Source organism: Misgurnus anguillicaudatus, chromosome 23, assembly GCF_027580225.2.
Source record: "Misgurnus anguillicaudatus chromosome 23, ASM2758022v2, whole genome shotgun sequence".
In the NCBI taxonomy this organism is placed as follows: domain Eukaryota; kingdom Metazoa; phylum Chordata; class Actinopteri; order Cypriniformes; family Cobitidae; genus Misgurnus; species Misgurnus anguillicaudatus.
The window spans coordinates 2,657,909-2,684,656 of record NC_073359.2 but is presented as its reverse complement, the minus strand read 5'-3'; the positions used below and the strand labels follow the sequence as shown (position 1 = coordinate 2,684,656).

At 38.7% G+C, this 26,748-nt stretch overlaps 1 protein-coding gene and 1 pseudogene across 3 annotated transcripts; one reads left to right on the top strand and one right to left on the bottom strand.

Moving 5' to 3' along the window:
- LOC129453063 (sialoadhesin) lies at window positions 1-26,746 on the top strand. Of its 3 annotated transcripts, none has more exons than XM_073861631.1 (7): window positions 21,458-21,494; window positions 22,680-22,757; window positions 23,090-23,437; window positions 23,511-23,720; window positions 23,857-24,174; window positions 24,365-24,574; window positions 26,219-26,746. In XM_073861631.1, exons 1-7 carry the CDS (start codon window positions 21,473-21,475, stop codon window positions 26,242-26,244), a joined length of 1,212 nt encoding a protein of 403 aa, XP_073717732.1. In that variant the 5' UTR covers window positions 21,458-21,472; the 3' UTR covers window positions 26,245-26,746. The 3 variants fall into 3 exon arrangements, with proteins under 3 accessions (XP_073717731.1, XP_073717732.1, XP_073717733.1); XM_073861632.1 differs by lacking the exon at window positions 21,458-21,494 and adding an exon at window positions 21,680-21,761; XM_073861630.1 differs by lacking the exons at window positions 21,458-21,494; window positions 22,680-22,757 and adding an exon at window positions 1-362.
- LOC141349254 (solute carrier family 2, facilitated glucose transporter member 5-like) lies at window positions 10,468-19,779 on the bottom strand (annotated as a pseudogene).
- Window positions 26,747-26,748: the final 2 nt, after the last annotated feature.

The following is a 26,748-nucleotide window of genomic DNA, read 5'->3' as shown; positions in this document are numbered from 1 at the left end:
GAAAAGTGTTTAAAAGTGAAGGAGAGTCTTTCTTTAACATCCGCTTGAGTACGATAATCAGATCATTAAATGATCTACCACAACTTCAGATATTGACACAACTTTACAAACCGGTTAAAGTCAGAGATCTCCACGAGCACGTATGTATACACGTGTATATGTATTGAATCTTTGAAATGTTACGAAAAACAAGCATGTTAGTTTTATTTTACTGTAATAACTGTCTGATGAATTGAGCGTCACAATGATGTTTTGTTTTCTTTCAGGAATAAGAAAAGAGTTTTGGGTCTTATGTGACTTTCTACAAAACTGCATCATGAACTTCAGACTTTCATCATTGATCCTGCTGTTACACATTCAAGGTATGAACACTTTTGAGTAGATGACAGTTTTGTGCTTGTTGAACATTTGGGAAAAGCATCAGTGTTGTTTACTGCATTAAGACAGTGATATAAGACAAGAGTCAGTACAAACCTTAATTATTCAAACAAGAAAATGTACAGCTGTCACCGGGGCAGTGCCCTTTCAAAAGTAAACTTTTTTTCCGTGAACAGTCCATATAAGTATCTCAAAGGTACATATTAATACATCTGAGGTATGTAAATACTTATTAGGACATAATATTTCTGACAGTGTAAGTAGAGATAACAACACTGAAATAAAAGTTGAATTGGTTAAACTATAAATGCATGAAATGGTAATTAATACAACTAACTGTTTCAAACATGTATGAGATATTACCTGATAGTATAGAGAACAGAGTAAGAAAGAGAGACACCACTAGATACGTCTGTTTGTAATCGTATTGAAAAGCCTTCATGTAGTCGGAGCTGATGGTGTAGTGGGCAGCGCTCCAACATGTGGTGCTTTTGCACTTTTGGTGACCCGAGTTTGATTCTTAGCTCGTGGTCATTTGCTGATCTCATACCCTTCTATCATCCCTGTACTTTCCTGCCCTCCCCTAACCTCACTATTGAAAAAAGACAAAACTGGCCAAAAAATCTAACAAATAAAAGCCTTCATGTAAACACCTAAATCAATACGATTGAGGTTGATCGGATGCAAATTTGTATCGTATTGAAGGGGTTGGTGTTCTTACACATGTGTACTCTGCTAGTCTAGTAAGTTATTGTCAAGTTTACTGTTAAGCATTCAAGTAGTTCCTGTCATAGTTTTGTGTAGTCTTATTCTGTTTATCATCTGTCTTTGTTGGTGCCTTTAGGTGTTTTAGGAGCAAATTGTGTTTTCTTTTGTACCCAATAAACCTTGTACTGTATCTGTACATGCAAAGCCTGCATCTGAGTTCTCTCTCTCTCTCTCTCTCTCTCTCTCTCTCTCTCTCTCTCTCTCTCTCTCTCTCTCTCTCTTTCTCTCTCTCTCTCTAGAACAGAGTAATACATTCCTATATTTTCTCTTCTATCAGGGATTCCCAGCCCAGTCTCCTGAAAATGCGTATAAATAGCACGAAGTGTAAAACTCGTGCAATAAATACGCCAAATTCCACTTTGGCGTGCATATGATACGCAAGTCCTTCCCATTCACTTAAACGGGGCATCTTTTTTTGTCGTTTTATTTATTGGTTTCTCAATTTTTTTTGCTATCTTTCTACCATTTTCGCTTGGGTTTAGGGTTAGAACAACTTTTTGTTATTTAAAAATGACATCCTAACCCAAACCCCAACTCTAACCCCAACTCCAAGCGACCATGGCTTAAATATGGACAAAAACATAGAGAAACCTGTATATTAAATAACCTTATTAAGCAAATCTGAAATCTAACCCTAAACCCAAGCGAAAATGGTTTAAAAAACAGAAAAAAATTGAGAAACCAATAAATAAAACGACAAAAAAAGATGCCCCGTTTAAGTGAATGGGAAGGACTTGCATATCATATGCACGCCAAAGTGGAATTTGGCGTATGTATTGCATGAGTTTTACACTTCGTGCTATTTATACGCAACCTCAGGAGACTGGGTAGGGATTCCTGGTTGTGATTTATATCAGCAACTCATTTGGAGAGTAATGTAATTACTTAGTTAATGCTGTTGGGTCAGTTTCCCAGACAGGATTTAGGTTAATTCAGGACTAGGCTTTAGTTATATTAAGACATTTAAGTAACTTTTACAAACATACCTTACACAAAAAAAATACTGGTGTGCATCTTGAAATAAAACATTGGCACTGATAAGTTGATAGATAGTTAGTAACATTTTACAATAAAGTTGAATTTGTTAATATTATATATACATCAGCTAACTTCAGTAGCCTCTGCGAAGTCGGAGCACCTAGGGATCTCGCGGTTGTCGCAGTCCCCACACTCAGGAGAGTGTGCCTCATCGCGGTGCAGGGGTGTACCCAGGGAAACGCGAAGTACATCTGCAATCCCTGGGGCCAATAGGTGCACGTGAAGCCCCTGGGTTAATCACCCATAGGTGGATAACTATGATTACCAAAACCTCAGTGAAAAGGTCTCAACCTGCTAGAGGACTAACTCAGGGCGGGAAGAGGCGTGTAAATAGTTTTGATGACACTTCTGTGGGAGGACAACCTATGACGTGTCAGCGACCAAAGCTTTTGTCCCCCAAATACCGTACTAACATTGCAACATGGAATGTTAGAACCCTTTTCCAAGTTGGAAGAATTCATCAAGTAGCTGCAGAAATGAAGAGACTAAAGATAGAAATTGTTGGGTTAAGCGAAACTAGGTGGCTTGGAAGCGGTAAAACAACCCTGCAGAGTGGAGAAACCATCATTTACTCTGGCCTCCCAGAAGATCACCCAACACATGTAAGAGGAGTAGGAATCATCATGTCAAAGACAAGTGCACAGAGTCTGAAGCAATGGGAACCCATCTCAGAGAGAATCATCATGGCAAGGTTTACATCCTTCTGTCAAGACACAACCATCATACAGGCATATGCCCCTACCAATGATGCAAGTGAAGCAGATAAGGAACTGTTCTATGAACAACTGCAAGCAACCATGGCCAAACGCAAGAAGAGGGACACCACCATCCTCATGGGTGACATGAATGCTAAAGTGGGATCAGCAGATAGTGGTAATGAGAGAGTGATGGGGAGGCATGGTGTTGGAACAATGAACCACAACGGAGAGCTCTTTGTCGACTTCTGTGCCATTAACGACCTGGTAATAGGCGGCACCTTGTTTCCACACAAAGAGAGCCACAAAGTGACCTGGCGATCACCTGATGGATCTGTTGGGAACCAGATAGACCACATAGCCATTTCTAGAAGATGGCGTGGAACCCTACAAGACTGCAGAATAAAGAGAAGCGCTGATGTTGGCTCAGACCACCATCTACTCTTGGCCACCTGCAGGATACGCCTCGCAGCCTGTAGGAAGAAAATATGGAAGACAACAAAGTTTAATGTAGAGAAGCTGAAAAACCCGGATACAAAACAAGAGTTCTTATTCACCTTGGCAAACCGCTATGATGCTCTACGTTACAACTCAGATGAAGAAGAGGAGAAAGGTGATGATGAAGGAATTGAAACGGAATGGTCTATCATCAAAAAAGCATACACAAGTACATGTGAAGATGTTCTGGGAAAGATTAAGAGAGAGAAGAAGAAGTGGATGAGTCAAGACACATGGGAGAAAGTGGAGGAAAGACGCAACCTGAAAGCAAATATAGACAACAGCAGAACCAGGAATCAGAAGGCTATTACCATGAAGCTCTATAATGAAGCATGACATGAAAACCCTTTACAAAATTACAAAAACCTTGCGTGGCAGAAGGAGACAAATAAACAAGCCGGTAAAAGACAAAGAGGGCAAATTGCTTGCAACAAAGGAACAACAAATGGAACGCTGGAGAGAACACTTCAAAGAAATCCTCAACCGTTTACCGCCATAAAGCTATTAGATCACTCAAGAACGGTAAAGCTGCAGGACCTGATGGGATACCCCCAGAAGCTTGGAAAGAGGCAGGCAGTCTGTCTGTTGAAGCCCTCCACCCTCTCCTAAATAGAATATGGAAAGAAGAAAAGATACCGATAGACTGGAGGAAAGGTACCATCATAAAATTACCAAAGAAAGGAGACCTGAGCCAGTGTAAGAACTGGCGTGGCATAATGCTCCTCTCAGTTGCCAGCAAGGTACTCTGCAAAATAATCCTTAACCGGATAACAAACGCCATGGAATCCAAATTTAGAGACAACCAAGCAGGCTTCCACCCAAACAGATCATGTAGTGACCAGATTGGAACCCTGAGAATTATAGTGGAACAATCTACAGAACTTAACTCGCAATTGTATGTTATTTTTGTTGACTATGAGAAAGCTTTCGATTCAGTCGACAGGACCATACTGTGGAAATCCTGGCCCACTACGGAATCCACATAAAGATTATCAACATGATTCAAGTTTTCTATACTAACTTTCAAGCACAAGTATCCCATGAAGGAGACTTGAGAGAGCCCTTCAACATGTCCACTGGAGTGCGACAGGGGTGCCTTCTAAGCCCGTTGCTGTTCATAACCGCACTCGACTGGGTGATGAGGGAGACCACTAAAGAAGGAAGGACAGGGATACAGTGGACATTGAGGGACATGTTAGATGACCTAGATTTCGCAGACGATCTCGCCCTCCTGAGCCATAGCATCAGCCAGATGAAAGAGAAAATGCAGAAATTAAAGCGCATCTCGAGCCAAGTGGGGCTGGTAATAAATGCAACAAAAACAAAAGAGATAAGGGTCAAAACAACTGGGAAGGCCAAACCTGTGTGCTGCAGAGGAATAGAGCTGGAGACAGTGAAGGAATTTACGTACCTGGGGAGTGTCATTAGCAATGATGGAGGGGCAACCAAGGACGTCGAGGCTCGAATAGGAAAAGCAAAGGCTGCCTTTGCCCAGCTAAAACCAGTCTGGAGGGCCAGGAGCATCTCCCTCAAAACCAAGCTGCGGATACTTGAATCAAGTGTGAAATCCATCCTACTGTACGGATGTGAAACATGGGGCCTGACACAACTTAATATCAAGAAACTCCAAACTTTCATTAACTCAAGACTATGCTTCATCCTTGGAATCTGGTGGCCCAGGAAGATTAGTAACCAAGACCTACTGGAGAAAGTAGGCCAGGAACCAGTGGAAATCACCATCAGAAGAAGAAAGTGGCGATGGATAGGCCACAATTTAAGGAAGCCGCCTGCATCCATTACGAGAGCCGCTCTGGAGTGGAACCCTCAAGGGAAGAGAAGGAGGGGAAGACCGCGGCTGTCTTGGAGGAGAGGGGTCATCAAAGACCTGACTAGAGCCAACACCTCATGGCAGGAGGTGAAGAAGACCACACATGACCGGAAACGTTGGAGACACTTCACAGAGGCCCTATGCTCCCGAAGGGGCGAAGAGGATTAACCGTAACTTCAGTAGGTCAGATTAAAAAGAAAAATGTATAAATAAACTCAGGTTATTTCAGATTAATTTACATCATTGTTCTCTAGTCCAGGATTTTACATTAAATTTACATTTACATTATACTGTGTTACGAATGTCAATAATATTTTATATTTATTTTCAGTGTCCCTAACATTGGATAACTTTAATGTAACCTGTGATGAACAGAATATTTGTGCTGTGAGGGGGAGACGGGAGACAGTGAGGTGCTTTTACTCAAACATCAACATCAAAACTGGGTTCTGGTTCAGTCAGAAACAGAGAACAAACTGGAGAAACAAAGATGAACCTGAAGATTTGACTTTAGATTCAGATTACTCAGGACGAGTGAATCAAGAGATCACTAAAGATTACTCACAACTCATAATATATGATCCAAGAGAGAGAGACAGTGGAGAATATCAGCTCATGTTCATTACGAAGGATGGAGTTAAACATCTCAGCTCAGTCACAGTCAATCTAACAGTTTCAGGTACATTTACATTCTCATCAGTCCAGTTAAACTCTTTGCATTTCTCATCTAATGTAAGGTTTTCATTATTTAGTTTTACAGGTGAAGATGAATCCTGAATCTACAGGACAGCAAGTAAAACTGATCTGTGATTCCTCCTGCCCTTTAACATATGAATATAATTACTACTGGTCCAAGAATGGACAACCTTTAACAATTTACCAAAACATATCTGTATCATCCAGTGAAAACACTGACAGTTATTCCTGCTTTGAGTATTTTTCAGATCCTTCTTCATCTGTGTGTGAGTCTGACATTTATAAAATATTTAAATTAAAATGGAAGAACAAACTTTGCAGTTTTCTTGTTGATTCATATACAGTATGAGTGTGTTTGTAATTGATTGTGAATGTTACAGCAGTATTTTGTGACTCTTTCAGGTCTTTCTAACAGTAGCTGTTGGGGTGTAACTTACACCTCTAGAAGTGTTTGTGCTTTAATGGGATCAACAGTAAATATTCCCTCTTCATACTCACATCCCACTGGATATACAGTAAAGGAAACATACTGGGATTACCGTGATTATTGGGAATTCAGAGATCTGCGTGATGTTCAGTTTTCTGGTCGTGTGGAGTATCTGGGAAACACACTGAGAATTAAAGACGTCAGCATGAGAGACACTGGATTATATCAGTTCAGCATCATCACTAACACATCAGATAAAGTTTCTGGTTATCCTGGAGTCACTCTTACTGTTACAGGTAACTGCTCATAATAAACTCTCTGTAAAGCTGCTTTCACTGATCAGATTTCTGAATATATTTATGCTACAGATTTAGGGTCCTTACAATTGTTCTAATCTTTGGTTAAACACTGAGTACATTACATGTTAAAGATTAAAATATCAATGCTATCAAACATTTGAGTTAAACATCTAAAATTGTATCTCGTCTGAACACTGTATGATGTTTATGTTGTGAATGTTACACTTGTTTTTGAGGTTGTTCATCTTGAAAATAATATGATGTGTTTTGGTCATCTGCTGTATCTCAATGGCTTCATTGCTGTGGAATCTTAACTCACTTAACCAGCATTACCAGTTGAACTATGCAGTTTACCAGCTTGTAAGCATGGTTGACCAGATGCTGGTAAATAGTGTAAATGTGTTGGTCAAGCAGCCAGGCAAGCAGCAAACCAGCACTTACCAGTCTAATCCAGTATTAAAACTGAAGCTGGTATAAACTGGTTTTATGACTTAAGACACATTCTGTCTAAGTGTGCGATTTATGACAAACTTGCAAAGTTGATCAAGACTTTATGTTGATATTGAGGACACTCATCACAGAAGTCTTCAGATTTAAAACAAATACACTAATCAACATTTGACGTTGATCAAAAAAGTTAATAAAAGATGCTCTTAGATAAAAATGTTTTTAATCACTTCAAATGTTGACTGTATATTTATGTTGAACTTGTGTGTTTGACAGATGCTTTTATTCAAAGCATTTTAAGCTGTGTTCACTTTATATATTTTATCTGTATGTGTGTGTTTGACTGCATTATCTTGCCATTGTTCACATCATACTGAATTGAACTGAATCAAACATTTCAGGCATAACTTAAAAAGTAGTTGATGTGAACTCTGTTATATTAAATCTCAGATACACGACTGAGAAGCAGCCCAGACCCTGTGATAGATGGAGAAAAAGTGATATTAAGCTGTTTAACCAAATGCACTCTGGATAACAAACATACTTACATCTGGTATAAGAATGGACAACAGGTAACAGATGGATTGAGATTATTAAACAAGCTGTACCTGGACTCAATCAACAGTGAGGAGCTACAAGAGTATTCCTGTACTGTAAGAGGTAACACAACATCTCATCATACATCTGATGAAATTATATAAGAGAGAGTTTCAATCCTTGATGCTGATTGGTTTATACTCAGCTATGACATCATCACTGAGGTACTTTCACTGTGCAGCACTTATAGATGATCATTAATATTGTAGCAGTTATAGTTTATATGTCAAACACTCAGTATATCTCATAATGAAAGAAACATTTGTGTCATTATTATTTTCATTTTATAGAAATTTGATTTATTAAAAGATTTCATACATTTGTCTCTGTGTCAGTCTGTAAGTCACGGGTTAAAGGTCATTGCTCTTCAGTTGTGATGATATTCATAATGTAGCACATCCTCTCATACCTGAATTCAGATGATCTATCTGATAGATTTACTGTATTGATTTTAACATCATGAGTCTTTGTCATTTAAGATGAAGAGTAAAGTTATGTTCTGAATTTCCTCGGCTTTGTCTTTGTTCAGATTCAATGGACAGAAACAATGAAACAACTGACAGAAACAATGAAGAAATGGACAGTTCAGTGTTTGTTCCTCTGTTGGTGTTTCTGCCTCAGTTTCTCATTATAGGAGCTGTATGGATCTGGTAAGTAAACATATCAAGTAAAACTCAAAACTGCATAACATACAGTGAATATTCTGATATGAATTCAGATTGTAAGAGTGTGAATTTTGACCCTACAGGTTTTTCATCAGAATGAATAAATTGAACTCATCTAAAAACAAAACTGATGACAAACAAATAGAGGTGAGAAAATCTGTATATCTGTATGTTAAATAAACTAATGGTCAGATTTTATAACATTATCTCTTTCTGTGTGTTTGTCATTGTTAGATGTTGCAGGTCTGTGAGTAGATCAGCTGTCTGTCCATCAGAACTACTGGAGTGATGTCACAACTCTCTTTATGACATCATCACCTAGCAACAGTCTCTCAGCAGTGACATCAGTGATGCAGTGATGTCATATACAGTGACATATTAATGACAGTTCAGTGTAAATAATCTAATGTTCAAATAGATGAATTATTCATTGAAGTATTGAGTTTATCATTCAACAGTCTTGTGTCAGTGTTAGATCAACTGTAACATCACAATGTATAAATCCTGTAAAAACTTTGCTATAGTTTTACTCTTCAGTGCACGTATGCCGAGTTCAGACTGTATGATTTTCAAACTAGTCGGGTCACCCGTGGATTCACACTGCGTGATTATCTGGGGAAGGGTTCAGTCGCTGCTGTTTCAGACTGCATGATGGATTGGCGACAAGGGTTTTCATACTGCATGACTTTACCGTAAGAAGAATCGCCGATAACTTTTTCCCGGTCCGCAAACTACGTCTCACAACCAAACGCACGCGAGAAGTGACGCGAAGGAAACAACGCGAGGTCACGCGTGCAAGACCGGAGTTCTCACGTGAGACTGGGATTATTATTAAAAATGGTCACCCGCAAGAAGTTTAATATACAAATTGCATGTGCGCTCATTTGCAGCAGAAAGAAGAAGAAATAAAAATTATGAAGAAGGAAACGTTTTGAGAGACTCCTCCCCGAACTTCCAGCTGTCCTGTATTTGCTCTCTCATTGGATGTAGGTCATCGCCGATGTTTTTGTCAGTCAAAACACATTTCACACGGCATAATTTTGAATCGCCGACCGGTCCAGATATTTAGCATGCCAAATATCTCACGGGTGTCGGCGACTCGTCGGCGATCCTCTCAGAACGCGTCTTTTATAATTCACACTGTGTGATTGTCACTCGCGTGCACGAGCATCGATTTGCCTGTGATTTCGGGCATTTGTCGGCGATATCTCAAAACCTGTCGCCGAGTCAAAATCAGCGCTAAAATCGTGCAGTCTGAACTCGGCATTAGGTTTCATTCAGGACTCAGTAGAAAATTTACAAGATTGAAACAATAAATTGTCCATGTTGATTTGGGATTTTTAGTGTTTTTGACAAACTATAGGCCGATGAATGGAGAAGATGAAACGAAGCTGAGTTTTGGCTATTTGTTGATAGGAAGACTTTCATGTATTTCACATCTTTATTTATTGTGCTGTTCATTTACACTGAACCGTTTACTCCTAACAAAATGTGATTTTGTAACTATATTATAAATGTTTCATAAGTAAATTTTTTATATATAATTTGACCTGTAATATCACTGCTTTATTTTTTTTAATTCACCATTAAGGTATATTTATTTACCGTAATTTCTTCTTTATTTTCATGTTTTTAATGAAATAGTAAAATTTTAAGTCTAATGGTGGGTGGTGATGGCGCAGTGTGAGAGATCCAGGTTCGAATCCACTGTGACACACCATTGTGTCCCTGAGCAAGACACTTAACCCCTAGTTGCTCCAGAGCCGTGTGACCTCTGACACATTCCGCAATTGTAAGTCGCTTTGGATAAAAGCGTCAGCTAAATGAATAAATAAGTATGTAATTCACTGTAAAGATTAAAATTTTTGCATTAAACCAGTCTGGTGAAAATGTTCTGCCATCTACTGGAAAAAAACCACCTAAATAACATGAACTTTCAGCTAAGTGAATACTGTCATATAAGGCCTGCATTACAATTAATTTATTATTTACTTGTCTTTGCATGTTAAGAGAAGTATTATAATATAGAAAGCAATGACACTCAACAGCTTTAAGTAAGATTATTGAATTTTTTTTTTTATGTAAATTAAATTAAAAACTATATTAAACAACAATATAGTTGAAAGCATAACAAAAATAATCTGAGATTTTGATGGCATTGTGAGCAGCAGTATTTAGCAGCATCAGATCACAGCGTACAACATCAAGACGATTTCTCCAGATCTGCAGACACAACACTTCCATATCCATTCATCTTTTTAAGACTGAGTTGGTCAGCGATAGCCAGGGGCTCTTTTTCAATTTCACGTCTATTTTTTAAGGCAAACATCTGACTGATCTCCACAAAAGTTTTGTTCTTTGTCTCAGGGACAACACAGTAGACATAGAGCGCCACGCCAACACACACACCACAAAACACCAGATAACAGAAAGCACCAGCTGACATCTGGAAAAACATTGAACAATATATCAAATAAATATGAAATAAATTAAATAATCTCATTTGTATCTCATATGTAAATATATCATATGTTCATGTTCTCTGAGGAAGTCTTACCTGTAGGAATGGAAATACAAAGCCCACAGTGAAGTTTGATATCCAGTTAAGAAATCCTCCAACAATGTAGGCAGCAGGTCGATGAGACTGTTTAAAGAGCTCTCCTGTCAACAGGAACGGGACACCGGCTGCACACAAGATGTATTTGGTTATTAATTGTATTGAAAAGTGAGTTATAAAAGACTTTATTATTATGTGTTGCACCTCATATTCATTTTAAAGCAGGACATTCATCTTTAAATAGCAGAGACCTGTAATACTAATCTGCCTCTAGGTGGCACTAGTTGCTCAATTTAATACATTAAACTTTTAATTAGAGATCTTTTGGGGTTTGACAAAGTAATGAAAACACCCAAACTGTGCAATTATCTCTTGTTTGTCTTTTCTTTGTTTAAACATGAAGTTATATATAAAGTTATATTAAGCAGAGTTTATTTTTTGAGCTCATAAATCAGTAAAATGTGTCGCTTGTCTGACCATATAGAGGAAATTCTGTGAGCCCATTTAGTGCAATATCTGTAAACATAACAGCTTCATTAAGACAGCTCAAACTTGATCTTTTAGACATTTTACGACTACTCTTCAGAGATAAATCCAGTAAATGAGCAAGCAAACAATGTGTAATGATGAGACCCAATGTGACGTCCTCACCAGGCCCTATACAGAATCCAGCAATAATCCCAACCACACAGATCACACTGATATAATGCATGAAGGACACGTGAGTCTGACAACAGAAAAACACAAACACAAGTCACTATAAATCTGAAATTATAATAATGATTACAATTAAAGTAAAGACAACTTAAAAGTAAAAGTAAATAGTGTATAACCAACAAAGAGTTCAGAAATCATCAGAATTACCTGTAACTGAAGTGAAAAAGTAATTCCAGCACAGCAAATGCACATAAAGCTAAAACCACCAATCATTAGCGGCCTCCTGCCAACACACTCAATAGTGAAGCACTGACGATTCAGAAAAACACTGTTAGACGCTTTCAACTCAAGGAGTTTATGTTCATACAATGAAAAAAACAGACATTTAGACGTTTCTGTGGAGTTGTGAAAGCAGTTGGGCACAAAATGCTTATAAAGCAAAATCTGTTGCAATAAAAGTTATAAAGTTATACATTTTTATGACTTGTCATGTAATTATTTATTTATTTATTAACTTTGGTATTACTCTTCTATATATTATACCTGCAAACAATATCAGATTTTACTGTAGAAACACAATCTGAAGAGTATAAATTGAGTTTCTGCATATATTGTCAGCCTATAGTTAAATAAATCATGCCCAAGAGCACCGCTTACTCGTGATTAAATCATGATAATGCATGAGATCTTAAACTGTTTTAACATTCAATGTAATCTTACACCTATGAGTCCAGCGATGACTTCTATCTCCTGTGCCTACTGTTGTATACTGGATCTGATGAGCAGGAATGCCGGCATTCTCAAAGATTGAATTGGTGTAGAACCAGATCTAAAAATAGAGAAGTCAAATCAGTCCTGTTTTTATCTATGACAACATTATTGTCTTTTTCACACAACATTCAAACCGCATCAATTCCCGACAGCTGCATTCCCGCATTGACCACAATGATGGTGATAAGTTGCCAGCGCACAGACGAATCCTTGAAGAGCTGTAATACTGAGACCGTCTTCACTGAGGTCAAAGTTCGCTGCTCTTCCTGCATCTCCTCCACCTCAGCCTGGATGTTACACTTAACACGATACCACTTCAATGCTACGTCAAGCAAGACAGAAAAGCATCATAACACAAAAGAATCAGACGACAAGATCACATGATATCATATAATGACAGAGAATCAAAACACATGATACTTATTGATCTGCTTATTCACCAGGAACAAGGAGCATCTTTAACAAACAGAAGACACAAAGACAGGGTTGGTACAAAATAACACAATGTGTACAGACAAAGCTTACACGTATTTAAGACAAGAACCAATTAAAAATAACAACAAACAAACACAAGAACAAGACGAAACAAGGTACTAAAACCACAGAAGACACAGACCAGGAGGTCACAATCTTTGAATATAAAAGTCTTCACCTGTGATTGTGGCATGAATGTTCTGCTTTTCTATCAAAAGATATCTTGGACTCTCTGGGAACCATGACAAGAAGACGAGCTGTATGAATGTGGGCAATATGACAAGAGAGAGTAACAGAGGCCAGAACTCTTCCTGTGTGGAGACACCAGATCAAAAATACAACAACACTTTACAATAAAGTTCATATTAGTAAATACATCAACTAAAAATGAACAGCAGTTGTTAAAGTAAAGGATTGAGGACTTTCAATCAAGACTCACCTTGCCTAAGATCTCATGAAGCCCCAGAACCTGAGCAATAAATACACCCAAACAGATGAAAATGCTGGGCATGAGTCCCAGGAATCCACGGAGATTCTTTGGAGCAATTTCTCCAAGAAACATGGGCACAACGCTGAGAGATATCACTACAACAGAGGACACATCAGTAAAGCAGATAAATGCATGAAGAGACACCACAACTGTAAGATTACTAATAGCATGAGAAATGCGAGGCAAAAGATTGTTTTTTAGCAAAAGATTGTACATTTTTTAGGACATCGCTTTACCTGAATGTATTCCTGTAATGAAGCGACCGATAATAATCATTTCTGGTGAGCCACATAACCGACTGAAGCCCATCAACCCTCCACCTACAAACACCAGAACTGTGCTGCGTATCAGCGTCCCTTTCCTACAAATTAGACAGACACACAAAGTTGCTTTGAATAAAAGTGTCTTCCTATTACATGCATGTAAATATATTTTGTACACATTTGAAATGTAAATGTTTATTGGAAGAAATTAGTTTTAAATAACTGTGATGAAGAGCATATTTTTAAGATTACACTATTAGATTTTTTATCTTTCATTACAAAATATTGGTAAATAAATTTATTCTGGTATCTGAAGCTTCGTTTTCTACCTTCCAAATGTGGTAAACTGTGTTCCTACTGTGAGAGAGCCCAGCAAGCCTCCAATAGCAAATATAGACACAGTGATTGAATAGAAAAGCGTAAGATGCTCTTCATCCACTCCTGACCCATAACGTCTCACAATGGTTTGGTTATAAAAGTCCTTAATGTACTAATAAAGAACAAGAAGAATGAAAAACATCATCATTTATACTGAGGAGTTTTTCCTCAGTATTTGAGGCTGAGTCCCATTACACAAAACAGTATTAGTTTCACTCGTATTATTCATATTTAGGTCACTTACTAGCGCAGGAGAATTAAGCACAGCCAGATTATAACCATAAAGCAGAGAGCTTCCCAATGACGAGAGCAACGCTACTGCCAACAGGGACAAGGTAAGATGCTGTTAAAAAAGTGACAAATAATAATTCAACACTTAAAATAACATTCATTAAAGAGATTTTATCTAACAATTAAAACAATATTTTATTATCACCACACTAATCACTCCTATAGGGCTTTCTTTCTTGTACTAAACCAAATCTTTTTTTATCTTCTTAAACTTGAGAGGACATAAAGACTTCTGAATGCAAACAAATAGGTTTGATGAAAAACATTACATATTCCTTAATATTTCTTATATTTAATAAAACATAAAACAGTCTATTGCTGTTTAAGAGACAAACCTCTCAAGAGAAAAGTATACATTAAACCTAAATTAAAGCTACATAACCTTGTACATGTCCTGTTAGGATCTTTCAAAACCTCATCTGCCATTTGTAGGACTGAATGTAAATAAAACTAAAACAGCAAGCGGGTGTCGTGTATTACATTAAACGTTTAGCTAGAAAAATCCCATTCCTGATTATTTGGGGAAGAAGGTGCGCTGTCTATGGTGGAGCTTTGCCCATTTAACACTGATGAGGGAGAGATCCTGACTTATGAAGAGTTTAAAATGTTAAACGCACTGTCACATGCTAACACTCGCATGATTTAACACTTTATTCACATTATATCCACTTGAACGAATGCTTGAGTACTATTCAAGATATGAGTGTTTGTTTGACGTTTAATTGATATAACATTTGTACAGGAATAAAGTAATATAATAAAATAATCAAGATTAAGGAAAAATGAATATCATTTATGAAACAAGAAAAAAAAACTATTTAATATTTATTTTTTTAAGAGCTGCAAGGACCAGATGACTTTAATGTCCTGATATATAAAACCATGATGTTTTCACATTTATTGTTTTATGACTGCAAACTCTTTCAAATCACTAAACCATTAGTTATGTGTATAACAGAACAATAAGTGCTCTTTATTCTGTCATCTTTGCATCATGCTCAGGGAGATACTTTTAAATCGGTTCATGTTATGAGTAGAAATTAAGTAGAAATTAAGGGCAATAAATAGTCATATTCATTTTCAATGTACAAACATCAGTATTGAGAAAAAAGGGTCTTGAATGTCACAGATGCATGTTTATACATTAATCTCAATGTGCATCAAGTACACTAAATAAACTGTTAGCATGTCATGTATGATTTGTTTTGTTTTATATTTGAAGAAAGTGATTTTAATAGAGAAAGACTGGAGTGAGTTGTGTCCATGTGCTGTTTTTAGGTTAAATAGTTTAGGTCATATTACTCTCAGTGTTGAGTTGATATAACACAAGTAAAAACAAAACAGAAATAGATATGCAGTGATCAGTATATTAAATCATTAATTTATTAAATCTCTCAAGGTAAAATTAAAGAGCCACACAGATCCAAAATCGAAACTAACCAATATTGCAGTGTGTCGTGTAGCTGTCCATCAATGTAAACAACGTGTAAAGTAGTTGAACCAAAAAGTGCACGATTAATAAAGTTATTGGCTTCTAAAGCAGGGAGTCGACTCTGAATCGCTGAAACGAGTCGTTATAGGGAGTGAGTCTTCTTCCTGATATTATCCACATCACACAAACTTATCCACGTCACATGAGATACTAATCTCCGCCTACAGCCTTGCCTGCGGGAGAAACGAAAACTATGACCCGCCCACAGCTAGCTAGTGTGTGAGTGTTAACATCAGCTCACGCTGTGTTTTCAGTTTGTGTTGTTTTTACTACCAAAGGAGACTTTTTCAAGGAGGGATATTCTAAACGTGTCTGGCTGTGAAGAATCAGTGGTTAAAATTAATTTTTAGACGTTTGGCAATGAAAGATGGTTCAGTACCCACTTTATTTGGAACAACATGCGTCTCCTAACCACAACCTGTAAGTATGATTATAGCTACTGTCACAGGTGATGTTTTGTGAGGGCGGAACCAAAAGTGTGGAAGACGGGTTCCGCCCGTCGATGGTTCCGCCCGGACGCTTCACTTAGAACACCGGAATTTCCGGGGTTTCCCGAAACCAAAATTAGGCCTAATCACGTTCAGGTGGGAATAATTGACACAGCGGTTGCTGGTAGGCTGACGAGGAGAAGAGTCAGGGTATAAAAAGACCTTTGAAGACATCAAACGGGGTGCTTGTGGTGTACTTTGTATACGCTGTGTTGCTGCTTTGCAGACGGACCACGCTGGCTGGATCACTCTCCTGGGGAAGAGAGAAAGGGACAGTCAGTTGCCGAAGGAATATTGAGATGTTTTCATTAGAGAAAGAGCGGACACAGAGCCATCGAGAGTGCAGCTAATAGCAGTTGTTGACAACGAAGTGTGAGTAACAGCTGTGGTACTTATCTGTGCAATACTTGTACGAAGAGTTGTTTGGTGTGTTCCTTTGTGTTTTTGAGGTCCCTGGCCCCACTGGAGAGGAAAGCGTGGGCGAGCCGCGGGTTGACCGGAAGCACGGACGAAGCACTTGGTAGGAAGCACCGTTCTCTAATAGAACAGTGGCCCTGTGGGAGAAAGGAAGCGCAGGTGAGCCAGAGGAGTGATAAACAACACGCCGGGCCTGTGAATAACACACATCTCACTCTCATTGGTGGACCAGCTATCGCCCAACTATCCTCTCGAGGTAGTCGTAGCCAGGTGGCAAGGGCGATCTTAAAACCACGTGAAGTTGTATAAGAGTGCTGTGGGTGAGTTTCAATGATTAATGGTGTTTACGCTTTACTTGCTGTGTGTATGCTGTGCTTGTAGCGTTCAAACTGCCTTGCCTCAGACGAGTCGCGAGACAACGACATCCGTTGTGGCCTGGGTCCTAAGGAGAGCGAGAAAATTGAGCCCTGAGCCTGGGGTGTGTCAACGAGAGCTTCGTTCGTCCCTAGAGCAGACAGTGGCGAAACCCAGTGAGTATTACCAAGAGTGTACCGTGCGGACTGTGGGTTGTAGCGGTGTGTGTACTGACCTCTCCAACAGAAGCTCGTGGTGAGCGGAGCCTCGACGAAAGTTCGCACCAACTCGTGACCCCGGTCGTGGAAGAAGGAGGGGGAGTTTGGGAAGCGTTCGGCTCCGTGCCATCGGACCCACCAGTCCCTACGACGCCCGGACAGCTTGAGTGGATGGGCGAAGGAATACGGTGCACCAACGCTGTAGCGAAAATCCACTGTCTGCAAGTACAGCTCTGTGTGGACGAAGATCCCCAGTGCTGTGAGTAACATAACCTGTGAAGTGAAACTGTTCTGTGCTTATAGCAATTACCTACCTGTGCAAGTGAAGCTCTGTGTGAACGAAGACCCCCAGTGCTGTGAGTAACATAACCTGTGAAATGAAACTGTTCTGTGCTTGTAGCAATTACCTACCTGTGCAAGTAAAGCTCCGTGTGAACGAAGATCCCCAGTGCTGTGAGTAACATAACTTTTGAAGTGAAACTGTTCTGTGCTTATAGCAATTACCTACCTGTGCAAGTGAAGCTCTGTGTGAATGAAGATCCCCAGTGCTGTGAGTAACATAACCTGTGGAGTGAAACTGTTCTGTGCTTATAGCAATTACCTACCTGTGCAAGTGAAGCTCTGTGTGAACGAAGACCCCCAGTGCTGTGAGTAACATAACCTGTGAAGTGAAACTGTTCTGTGCTTATAGCAATTACCTACCTGTGCAAGTGAAGCTCTGTGTGAACGAAGACCCCCAGTGCTGTGAGTAACATAACCTGTGAAATGAAACTGTTCTGTGCTTGTAGCAATTACCTACCTGTGCAAGTAAAGCTCTGTGTGAACGAAGATCCCCAGTGCTGTGAGTAACATAACTTGTGAAGTGAAACTGTTCTGTGCTTATAGCAATTACCTACCTGTGCAAGTGAAGCTCTGTGTGAACGAAGACCCCCAGTGCTGTGAGTAACATAACCTGTGGAGTGAAACTGTTCTGTGCTTGTAGCAATTACCTACCTGTGCAAGTGAAGCTCTGTGTGAACGAAAACCCCCAGTGCTGTGAGTAACATAACCTGTGAAATGAAACTGTTCTGTGCTTGTAGCAATTACCTACCTGTGCAAGTAAAGCTCTGTGTGAACGAAGATCCCCAGTGCTGTGAGTAACATAACCTGTGAAGTGAAACTGCTCTGTGCTTATAGCAATTACCTACCTGTGCAAGTGAAGCTCTGTGTGAACGAAGATCCCCAGTGCTGGGAGTAACATAACCTGTGCAGTGAAACTGTTCTGTGTTTATAGCAATCACCTACCTGTGCAAGTGAAGCTCTGTGTGAACGAAGATCCCCAGTGCTGCGAGTAACATAACCTGTGGAGTGAAACTGTTCTGTGGTAATAGCAAGTACTTACCTGTGCAAGTGGAGTTCTGGGTGAACGAAGATCCTCCAGTACCGTGAGTAACGTATCCTGTGGAGTGAACTTGACCTGTGTCATAACCATCACTTACCTGGTCGGTTGAGGGTCCCGGGTGAACGAACAGCGCTAGACGACAAAGTACCTTACCTCTGTCTGACCTTTATTTTGATTCTGCCTCCAGGAGAAGCGGAGCGCGCCACGGATTTGTGGACCAGAGCCCCAAAGGAGCCCCTGTCCCCAGTCTTTCCCCCAAGTGGCCCTGGAGGCGAAGAAGAGACACTTTAGTTTTAAATTGCCCTTTCCCCTTTCCCCTTTCCTTTTAAATATTTAATAAAGTTCATTTTAACTGTAGTTTACTCGTCTGTCTGGTCATTGGGGTGGTCTTGGGAAACTCCTCGAGGTGGAAGAGTTGAGAGGGGCGTGACCTTTGGTTTATTCGGGTCCGCCCCCGGCCGTGACACTACATACTTGCTTAAATGAGTGTAAAATGTCTATAGTCGTTTTTATTGCTTGGATTAATGATGAATGATATCGTTGTTTAAACTCTAACTTATATATTGTCAGAGCCACGATAGCAAGCAGTTCTGCTATGACCCGGTTAGTTTACATAAATGCTTAAATTAGTGTAAAATTGTTAGTTTCAATCGTCGTTTGGATTAATGATGAATGATGTTGTGTGTTTAAACTGTTAATTTACTGTCAGAGAGTCACGTTAGCAAACGGCTATTGCATGCTTATTTACGGTTTTGCTATGACCCGGTTAGTTTAGATAAATGCTTATCATCATCATAGCCTGTCACCCCCGAAGGGGTATGGGCCGCCAACAACAGCTCTCCAGAGTCCTCTATCCTGGGCCATCCTCTCTATCTGGTTCCAGGTGTAGCCCATCCTTCTGATGTCAGCCTCGAGGTCACGCCGCCAAGTGTTTCTTGGGCGGCCTCTTCTCCGTTTTCCCTGTGGGATCCACCTCAGTACCTGCCTGGTGACATGGGTTGGGGGTTTGCGCAAAGTATGCCCTATCCAGCCCCATCTCCTCTGCCAGATTTCCTCTTCAGCAGGAAGTTGGCAGGTTTTGTCCCAAAGATTTGCATTGCTGATGGTGTTAGGCCAGCGGATCTGAAGAATCCTTCTGAGACAACTGTTGATGAAGGACTGGACTTTCCTGGTGGTAGGTTTGGTCGTCCTCCAGGTCTCTGCTCCATACATTAAAACTGACTTTACATTAGAGTTGAAAAGTCTTATCTTGGTAAATAAGATAAATGCTTAAATGAGTGTAAAATGTTAGTTTCAATCGTCGTTTTTATTGCTTGGATTAATGATGAATGATGTGTATTGATGTTGACAATGTCTTCTCAGTAAATCATGTTAGCACGAGGTCAATACATGTTGCACTGTTGTTGGTCTACTCTGTGCCACCGATCTGTGGTCTGTGAGACTGATCTGTGATCTGTGCATTGTGTGCAAAGACACTCTGTCAGTTGACCAATCAGAGCAGAGTAGGCTACTGAAAGGTGGGGTTTAGGCAGGCTGAGTCGTTGAATGGCTTCACACGAATCGTTTGGGGATCTCTGAGAAATGGGGTAATTTTACATTTATATTTTGAGAAAGTTACAGTGTTTTTTGAACTTGCATGCATTTAAACCTGTTGTCCGGGACTTATAAATAGTGATAGGATGCTTAAAATTGTCATCTTACTGGCACTTTAACTCCACTGAATGCTAGTTATTCCTTATTAAACAAAGAATGAAGAGAGTCTTTGAACTTCAGTCAATTCGTTTTTTCGTTTATAAACCAAAAACAGAAGTCACGTGGTCTATTCATTTTGTGAAAGCGAAAATAAAATCGGTAACACTTTCAAAATAAAAGTCACTATAGTTAGGTGATTGTAGACTAAAACTGAACTATATTTAATGTATTTAGTACAACTAAAGTAGCACTGGGTGTAAAAAAACACTTTAACTAACTGAAATAAAAATTAAACATTTGTAAGAGAATTGGTGACTTCAGATTAAGTGCACTCATTTTATATGTAGTTTAGGATAGCAGGTAGCCTATTTATTTATACGTTTCTATTATTTAATTCACATTTTAGTTTTGTAACATTATTTATAGCCCTTCTTGCTTTGTGGAAGCTGAACCAGCAGAGGTCACTCTATCCCCTTCTGTTTGAAGGGTGTGCAGAACTTCACCTGCCTTCCAGCTCCAGCACTATAGCTGCTAAAAACTCTCAGTTTTTTTATTCTATTACATTGACTACGCCAAAAGATAAGATATTAGATACACAAATGACTAGATTCACTGTTTAGAGTTACGTGAAGTGCAGCATTGAGGACATCTGCTGTTACCCGCTGTGTAAATGCATCAAGAACAGCATATTTACACATTCAATGACATTTAAACAAAAGTTTTTATTACAGGAAATATGTAATATGACATTGAAGTAAGTGATTGCGTGAGTACCGCACGCGTGAGAGAATTAGCATAAAGTTATAGTAAATGTAGCTAGTTATAATGTGAACGTGCCTAAGACTTTTCTCAGTAAGAACTGAGAAACAAAATAGAAAAATGTAGCCTATCAATTACTAGTTTTCTTTTTTCATTTTATAAATGGAAACGATAAATGAAAATACAACTGGTTGATCGTTTTCCGTTTTTGTTTTTAAAACGGATATGGAATGGACGGAAGATACCCAGGGGCACGTTCAAGCTCACACAGGTGCGCAACGTTTTGCTAAGGTTTCCGGGTTGAACCACATGTTTCCTGGAAACAGTGTGCAACAGGTTTTAGATGCGTTTTCTCTTGTTTGGTGTGTGTCAGAAATGTCGGCCCAATCAGCGGCAAGATGTATAAAACCACGCGGTAGTAAAGAGACAGATCACTCAATGGGTTCAAGTTGGAATGTTGCCTTTCATTCTGGACGGTAAGGTCAGTGACTGTAACATCGAGGGTATTTTACAGTATTTAACACACATTTAATGATTTCATCAGATTTTAAAAAGAACACAAAGAATGGCCTCTCAGCTACCGTAGTTGCAACTCTTGCGTCATCACAACAGAGTGTTCAACACATCACTGTTTCTGTTAAATAAACGTTGTGCAACGTTTTGTCGGGGCAGATTTTCCCCTGACCCTGCAGGCACCATCTCGTGATCATCCACCATCTAGACTTTTGTAAATAGTTACTAAGGTAAAATTAAAACAGCTTTTATAATGTTTAGTTTGACAATTAAGCTGAAGATGACAATTAAAAATTTCCTAAAGGGTTAGCTCACTGACCATTTAATACCTAGATATAGATACACTTTTCTGGGGAGGTTGCTAGCTAGTAATATCTTTTCACAATGGCTATGTTTACATGCACAAAATTTGTCAATCCGACTAAATTTAATACGATTGAAGGTTACGACAATACAGTTTGCATGCACCCTAAACATTGCAATCTGATTTAAATGTTCGTTTACATGTACATTATAGAATCCGAACCGAACGTCTGCGCAAGCAAAGGCAGGGTTGCCAGACTCACGTTTCAAAACCATCCGACTGGACGTTCAAAACTAGCTCAAAACCATCACAATGACTATTCACAGCCTAAATACCAATAACTTATCAACGAAATCATTTAATCTTTAACCCGCAGAAGAAAAAAACAACTGGTGGAAATAGTTTAAACATTATCCCAAATCCAAACTCGAAAAAAGCAAAGGACTTGGCAACGCTACGCTTGCGACAGCATCTCTCGTTGGAGTTCACGCTTTACTCTGTATAAAAGTCAAAACTGAGTTGGAGTTGTTCTTAAGAAGTTTTCCGATATAGGTAATGAAAACACACTTTTCAAAAGTCACAACGCTATTTTATTGCTTTAAGCAGCCTAATGTTTTAAAATTATAAACAAACGCTGCAGAATTTAGTGCGCGTGACCCCATTAATGCTGTTGTTGTTGCGTGTTTCTGTGACGAGATTCATAAATATAATACGTGAACTTGGAGCGCAAATGTTCTGCGCATGTGCACAACGTATTTTTGCATCCGATTGAAAAAAGTCACAGTCAAACTAACATTGTGTTTTTTATCAGCAATAAGAAAAGTTCTTGTTTAATGTTTTGTAGCTGATATATGTGAGTTTCTACACAGAGAAATCATGAACTTCAGACTCTCATCACTGATCCTGCTGTTACACATTCAAGGTATGAAACACAGTTTTGTTGTTGTACTGAAATACTTCAATTCATTATATATTTGTTAAAAGTATGTCAGATTTTAAACTAGTTTAGTCTAATTTAATTTACATCGCTGTATTCCAAAGGCTGGATTCTCCTTTTGGATCAGTCTCTAAAATGTTTAAAGTGAGTTTGTATATTTAAAACTGAACATAGATTTGTGTTTGAGAACAAAATTGATGAATCTGAGTTAATATCCTTATATGACTGTCTGAATCTCTCATCTCACTCTGTAATTTTAATGAAGTTAAATACAGATAAGCTAGAAATATTATTTACGTTACGGTTTCTTCTTCAAGGGTTCCTAACATTGGATAAGTTTACTGTAACCTGTGATGAACAGAATATTTGTGCTGTGAAGGGAGGACTGGTGTCAGTGAGGTGCGATTACTCAAACATCAACATCACAACTGGGTTCTGGTTCAGTCAGAAACAGAGAACAAACTGGAGAAACAAAGATGAACCTGAAGATTTGACTTTAGATTCAGATTACTCAGGACGAGTGAGTCAGAGGATCACTAAAGATTACTCGTATGTCATGATAACAGATCTGATAGAAGGAGACAGTGGAGAATATCAGCTCATGTTCATTATGAAGGATGGAGTTAAACATCTCAGCTCAGTCACAGTCAATCTAACAGTTTCAGGTACATTTACATTCTCATCAGTCCAGTTCAACTCTTTTCATTTCTCATCTAATGTAAGGTTTTCATTATTTAGTTTTACAGGTGAAGATGAATCCTGGACCTAGAGGACTGCGAGTAAAACTGAGCTGTGATTCCTCCTGCCCTTTAATATCTGAAAACAGATACCGCTGGTTCAAGAATGGACAATATTTAAAAATTGGCCAAAGCATATTTGTGTCATCCAGAGGAAACACCGACAGTTATTTCTGCTCTGTGTCTTTTTCATCACCCTCTTCATCTTTGTGTGAGTCTGACATTTATAAAATATTTAAATTAAAATGGAAGAACAAACTTTGCAGTTTTCTTGTTGATTCATATACAGTATGAGTGTGTTTGTAATTGATTGTGAATGTTACAGCAGTATTTTGTGACTCTTTCAGGTCTTTCTAACAGTAGCTGTTGGGGTGTGAATTACACCTCTACAGAAGTTTGTGCTTTAGTGGGATCAACAGTAGATATTCACTCTTCATACTCACATCCCACTGGATATACAGTAGAGAAAACATACTGGCATTTGGAAGACAGTCATTTGGATCTGCTTGAGGATCATAAGTTTTCTGGTCGTGTGGAGTATCTGGGAAACACACTGAGAATAAAAAATGCCAGCATGAGTGACACTGGAAGATATCAGTTCAGGGTCATCACTAACACATCAGATGTAGTTTCTGGTTCTCCTGGAGTCTATCTTACTGTTACAGGTAACTGCTCATAATAAACTCTCTGTAGTGCAGCACTCATTATACTGAAGCATTATAGCTCGAGTAGGAGTCTGAAATTAACATGACTGATTTGAGGTTTAGTTAATTCTTTATCAATTGAGCTTAATCAAAAATATGAGGCCCAACTTGGAAAATTAGTTGATGTGAACTCTGTCATATGAAATCTCAGGTACACGAGTGATAAGCAGTCCAGACCCTGTGATAGATGGAGAAAAAGTGATATTAAGCTGTTCAACCAAATGCCCTCTGGATAGGAAATATACTTACATCTGGTATAAGAATGGACAACAGGTAACAGATGGATTGACATTATTAAACAAGCTGTACCTGGACTCAATCAACAGTGAGGAGCTACAAGAGTATTCATGTACTGTAAGAGGTAACACAACATCTCATCATACATCTGACTTTACTGTTACACTGTAAAAAGTAAACAGTTGGATCAACTTAAAAAAATAACTTCTGTTGGTAATACCTAAAACATTAAGTTGTTTCTTATTGTGAAATTCAAGTGAAATTTTAAGTAGTTTTAGTTACCAACTGAAGTAACTCTTTAAAGCTACAGTCGGAAACTCTGGAGGATTGAGATGATTTTGAATGTTTTCAATTTTTATGCCCCTTCCACACTACCACTGAGCAACATCATATCAAGCTCGTCCTCATCAGTGCGTGTTTAAGCATACTTAGATTACTTACATAACACTCAGAAATACAATAAATGGTTGATAAAGCACAATTACCTGTCAAGAAGAAATATGGCAAGCTCTGCCTTTTAAAGCTCATAGATCCCTCCACCTTTCAACTGCTGGTCCGATATTGATCCTAGTTTTATTACAGGCACAGTCGCTTTCTATCTTCGTTTCCTTCTTTTCCTTGGTTGTTTTCTTTTCATTGGTTGTTCTGCTAGCTCTGGTTGTTAGCCAAGGAATCGGAAGTTTGTTAGTGAATGTTATCTCCGCCAACATGCTGCGTTCAATCCAACACACATGTGAACTTCAGGCATATTCATGTGATATTAGACTTGTTCAATTTCAAGCAGCGCCACAAGAACCGACAGCCAGATGACGTCAAAGTACCACGAGAGCAAGACGAAATTAGACTTTGTATGATTTCTCTCATCGTTTTCGCGGTACTTTCGCGTCATTTGACTGTCGGTTCTTGTGGTGCTTCATGAAGTCAAACAGGCCTAATGTAACACACGCAGGGGGGGAGGGGGGATCTGTGGCGTGTGCAGGAACTGTGATTGACAAGTAGATTTTACACAGCCCTGCACTGATTGGACCAGATGAAGAGCTGTGGATTTTTGCCAACCAAATAACAGGCTCTAGGTGGAGGTAGAAGCGTGGTTTTTTTTAATGAATATGAATATGATCAAAAAAATCTTGCCGACTGCAGCTTTAAGTTGATCTCACTTTTCACTTGTCACAGTGTAAATGATAAAATAGATAGTTTCAGTCCTTGATGCGGATTGTTTTATTCTCAGCTATGACATCATCGCTGAGCTACTTTCAGTCTCACTGTGCAGCACTCATAGCTGATCATTAATATTGAAGTGAGATGCTACAAAATTACAGAAATGTTCAAGTACAAACACAAATCTTGGTTAGTTATTGCCTAATAAGTCAAATAAGTCACTGGCGCAGCTTCTGCAGGTTTCAAAGTCAGGTGCAGATATGCCGCGTTGTTTTGTGTACCATCATTACTGGAGAAACCCCTAAAAAAGAAGATAAAGAAACCCAATCAAGGTGGAATTACTATTTTCTAACGCAATCTGTACTTTAAATGTACTAACACAACCAAAAGTGAAAGTGTTTTAGCGCTGCCAGTGGCACTGAACGACATAGCGCATCACTCAGAACTTTTGTGTTATTTGAAAATATGCACACAGCTGTCATGATGGTTATTTGCTGAGTAGCGCTGTGATAACGGCTGCAGTGAGACTGAAATCTGAGAATCACAGAAAAGTCAAATTCTGAATGTTCTGTCTTTTCTGAATATAACTGAGTTTGTGTCTTTTTTTCAGATACGATGGACAAAACAAATGCTTAAATACATAAAACTGTATGATACTGATTAAAACAAGGCTTGGCTTTCTGAAGGTTTGCTACTGTAAATGTTTTAATAAAGCTTTTTGGTACCTGCCTTTCAGAGATATTTATCCACATATTATAGTTGCATTAAGACATTCATAATAGTCAGATAAATGTTATCTTTTGAATATATTTCTCTGTTTTCTGTTTTGACTGCAGTATGTGGTAACACTTTCTATGAAGTCTGTGTTTATAATGCATTATTGCAGGTATATTCCCTTATAATAAACATTATTATACTGTATGTTGTATTCGCTAATAAATAATCAGTATAAAAGTTTCAATACATTATTTGTGGTTGTACCATTTATGAGTATGATGATTTATAACACATGACGAACTCCATATTGTTATCTTGTAATATAAGTACACGTTGTCATGTATTTTAAATTTCATATATTTACATTGTATAATTGTCACTTGACCTAAAGCAGTAAATAAACCATAAGTCTTCTCATAAACA